The following is a 3581-nucleotide window of genomic DNA, read 5'->3' as shown; positions in this document are numbered from 1 at the left end:
ACACTTACTTAGCCTTTGCAAGGAAATAACCATTCCGTTGAGGAGAAAGACTGTCCTATCGTTCAGCCAATTGTTCCACGAGTACAGGCCGTTTAGACGGTAACAAAATTTAAACAAACCTTACCAGGTTATGGTGGTTTAGACAAAATGCTGGCGACAGACTGGGTAAGATACTCCAGCTAAGGTTCGACTACCGGACAGGTTTACATCCCAGCTCTTTCACTTAAATCCCAGCTTGTTACTCAAAATCCTTTCCGCTTCAATTCTTTTCCCCCCTATAATACTGGGGGGAATAAGTGCACCTGCCTCACAGAGTACAGGAGAGAATCGAATGAGATGATGCACGCAAAGAGCTTAGCACAGGGCAGGGCACATAATAAACGCCACAGCAATGACAGCTATACCGTAATGGGGGGGAACCCCGTCTTCTCTGAAGGTTTGGTTCTGTCGTTTGGCTCAAGAAGGGGAACCATTCTGCCCAAATTTTACAGGAAAGACCAGAAATACAGAAACACGCCCTCGGGTCCTGAAAGGCCCCTTTTATCATTGGAGACACCCACCTCTGCGATCTCTGGGATCACGTTCTCATTTTCCTGTGGCACCTCGATCACGTCTGTGCATCGATTCAACTCCCTTTGCAGGAGAAAAAGAGCAGTCGAGGGGTCCCCGGTGTGAGTCTCTGCAAAGGGAGCTTCTGGGTTTTGTCGCTTACTCTTTCCACACCCTGCTCTGCATAGATGAGCAAAGCAATAAAAGCCGTGAGGACCCCAGAAAGAAGGGGCCAAGTGACAAGATTAGCAGGGAACGGCTTCCTATAGAAGCCTTCCAAACAGCATGGCACCCGAGCAGCAAAGAAGAGATGGCTGAATGAGAGACGCGTAGACGAAGGCGCCCTGCGGACATCCGAGAGATTTTCGCGTAACGTAGGGGAAGCAACCACATATTCCTGAGCTGCCAAACACAGGAATGCAAACGGCAGCATTCACAGAACGGTCCTTGTGAATACAGCAAAAAGACGAAGGTCATGGACCGGTGACCAGAGGACATGTGAAGGCCGCAGATGTCAGCGGCAAAGGCCTACACAAAACGATAAAAGCCAGACACACATCCAAATCGCACGGATCCAGATGAACGTCGGTGGACGCTTAAGACAGAAATGAAGTTGAACTACAGAAAAATCATGAAAGTTGACTTTTTTTTTTTTTGGAGGGGGGCGGGTCACTGAGTTTGTGACTCCGAAGTTTTGTATTTATCAGATGAAGACCCCCTGATAGAATTTCGCCGAGTCCCATTTTGTAAGACGTTTGCACTCTCGACGCGAAGCTTCTAAAATGAGGTATGTAGCACACTGACTCTCCCCAAAAGAGCTGGTTTCCACACAAAAACAGTCCCCTGGCCAAATCGGTTTTGGAAGACCATATACTGCTCACCCATCTTGGATATCCTGACTATGTGTCGGCTTCACCAAGACTGAGACATCTCCAAGAAATCTACCTACCTTTGTTAAATCCAGTATTTCTCGAGCTATTTGACAAACTTTTTTTTTTTTTACTGAGATATAACGTAGTCCACTCTAAGAAAGGCTAGTGTCGAGAGCCGCAGGTGAGAATGGATGATAATGGCATTCACTACCTGGTGACCTGAGAGAAAAATAATCAGGTGGAAGGCGAGCCTGAGATTGATGCCGAGATGCAGAACGTATCGTGGCTGCGCGTGGAAATGCGACTTGGCCGACGACCCCATAGATCTCAGAAATTGGCTGAATCTTTTCTAATATTCTTTCCAGGTCCTCGCCGAGTCACTCCCCAAAATGATGGCTCTTAATGGTTCTGAAGGTCTCTAAAGCCTTCACGTCTAACCATCTGCCTGCTTAAGTGTGTGATTCACTCCACTCCAGTGCATGGAGCAAGAGAGAATGGCAGAGTTTCCTTTTCCAATCATCAAAAACCAAAACAAAACAAAAAAACAACAGCTCAAAACCAGCACGCAACCACGATGGACTACTCAAAGGCCCAGATTTCATACCAGAAATTTAACGAGTTGATTCTTTTGGACACCTAGAGGAACGCCACCTTCCCCTGTCATTTCTGGACTACTTTTTAGGGACTGTATTCCCAGTGGTAGAGCCACTGGGAGGGAGAGGAAGACCTGCAAGCTTTGGGCCGAAAACACGGGCTTCAGAGTCAGGAAGCTCTGGATTCTATCCCAGCTGCGGCGTGTCCTAGCATTGGGACGGTGGACAAGCCCCTTTCCACGTTTTCATTTCCTCGCCTGAAAACGAGGATACTGACATATCCACCCAGGGTTCCTGGGAGGACCAGAGGACATGAGGTGTGCATCAGGGGAGAGGCAGGTTCAGATAGGACGGAGTCACTGCCACAAGGCTACGAGGTGAGTCCTCACTCAGCTGAGCCGGAAGCACCGTGAGGCCAGCTCCGTCTCCGCATCTCCATCTGCGTTACACAGACGGCAAAGGCCCTAAAAAAATAAAAGGCACTAAAAAAAAGAAAAGGCACTCCCTACCTGATTATTCGGGTGCGCTTCTGCGTGTAAGGGGTGATGACCTTGAAGAGAAGTTCCATGGCTCCATTAATTCCCAGCATGGCCCCCGTGGTGACTGAGAAAGACGAAGGCACAGCAGTTATGGAACAGCAGTTATGAACCAAGCGTTACGTTCAGCATTACAGAGCGAGCCTAAAAGATCGGGGGTGAGGGTGGGGGGCAGGGGTCCACCGCCTTCCTCACCAAAGGCCACTTAAAAGCAGAGGGACTCGATGGTCTTGTTCCATCCCTGGCTCGGAAGTCAGGATCACCTGAAAGGCCCATGTGAACTTCCCACACTACCTTCTTTCCAAAGGGGGCCCCAGCCATGACATCACATGTTTTCTAATGGCCAGTGGCACGTCTCCATCAGAATAGTCACGGCACTTGCTGAAGAGAAGATGTTTCTGTAAGGAGATCCCTAGGTGACAGGCACGAGCACTCACGCACACAGGCATGCACACGCACAGGCAGACAGACGAACATACACACTCTGCCAGTCTCCTATAAAGCCCTTTCTTAGACCTGCTCTGCCATTTGGAGACTGCATGATGAGAAAGTCGCAGGTGGATGGGTTAAGGTTCGGTACAACCTGGACTGACTCCTTTAAAACTCTAAGATGTAGCCTAACGAAGAAGAGAGCGCTCTTTCTGTTCTATTCTAGTTCTAAATGCCCCTAAGACATTTCTGCTTGGACCTCCCATGACTGAGACTGAGACTTGACTATGCCTCTATCCATCACAATGTCAAAGGAAGAATTAGTTCTTCCTGCTCAGAGGTAACTAACCTGAGAAATGTTTGCCATTTTGCCCAATTAGATGGTTATAAAAACACAGCCAGAGATCTGGATAATACTCAAAGGGGTAGCTGGTCATCCTAAGTGACTTCAGATAAGTATTTTGGACATAAGAACCTCTGGATGTCACTCTCATCTCCGGTGATGCCCCAGCCTCTCCCGTGTACCCTACTGGGAGCATTCCAATCATGTTTTAGGGAGCATTCTGGTCATGTCAAAAAAACATAAGAGGAATCCACAGGAT

The 3581-nt window shown here is 48.3% G+C and overlaps 1 protein-coding gene across 1 annotated transcript in view; it reads right to left on the bottom strand.

The window, feature by feature from the left end:
• Positions 1 to 3581, bottom strand: part of AGBL1 (ATP/GTP binding protein like 1) — a 505804-nt gene that overhangs the window by 491563 nt on the left and 10660 nt on the right. The window contains exon 5 of the mRNA XM_015593333.1: positions 2524 to 2617. Within this exon, the coding sequence (XP_015448819.1) occupies positions 2524 to 2617 (94 nt within the window). The remainder of the gene's footprint in view (positions 1 to 2523; positions 2618 to 3581) is intronic.

Source organism: Pteropus alecto, unplaced genomic scaffold (genome assembly GCF_000325575.1).
Source record: "Pteropus alecto unplaced genomic scaffold, ASM32557v1 scaffold60, whole genome shotgun sequence".
NCBI lineage: Eukaryota > Metazoa > Chordata > Mammalia > Chiroptera > Pteropodidae > Pteropus > Pteropus alecto.
The sequence above is the reverse complement of the archived record's forward strand: the minus strand, read 5'-3'. Positions and strand labels throughout refer to the sequence as shown.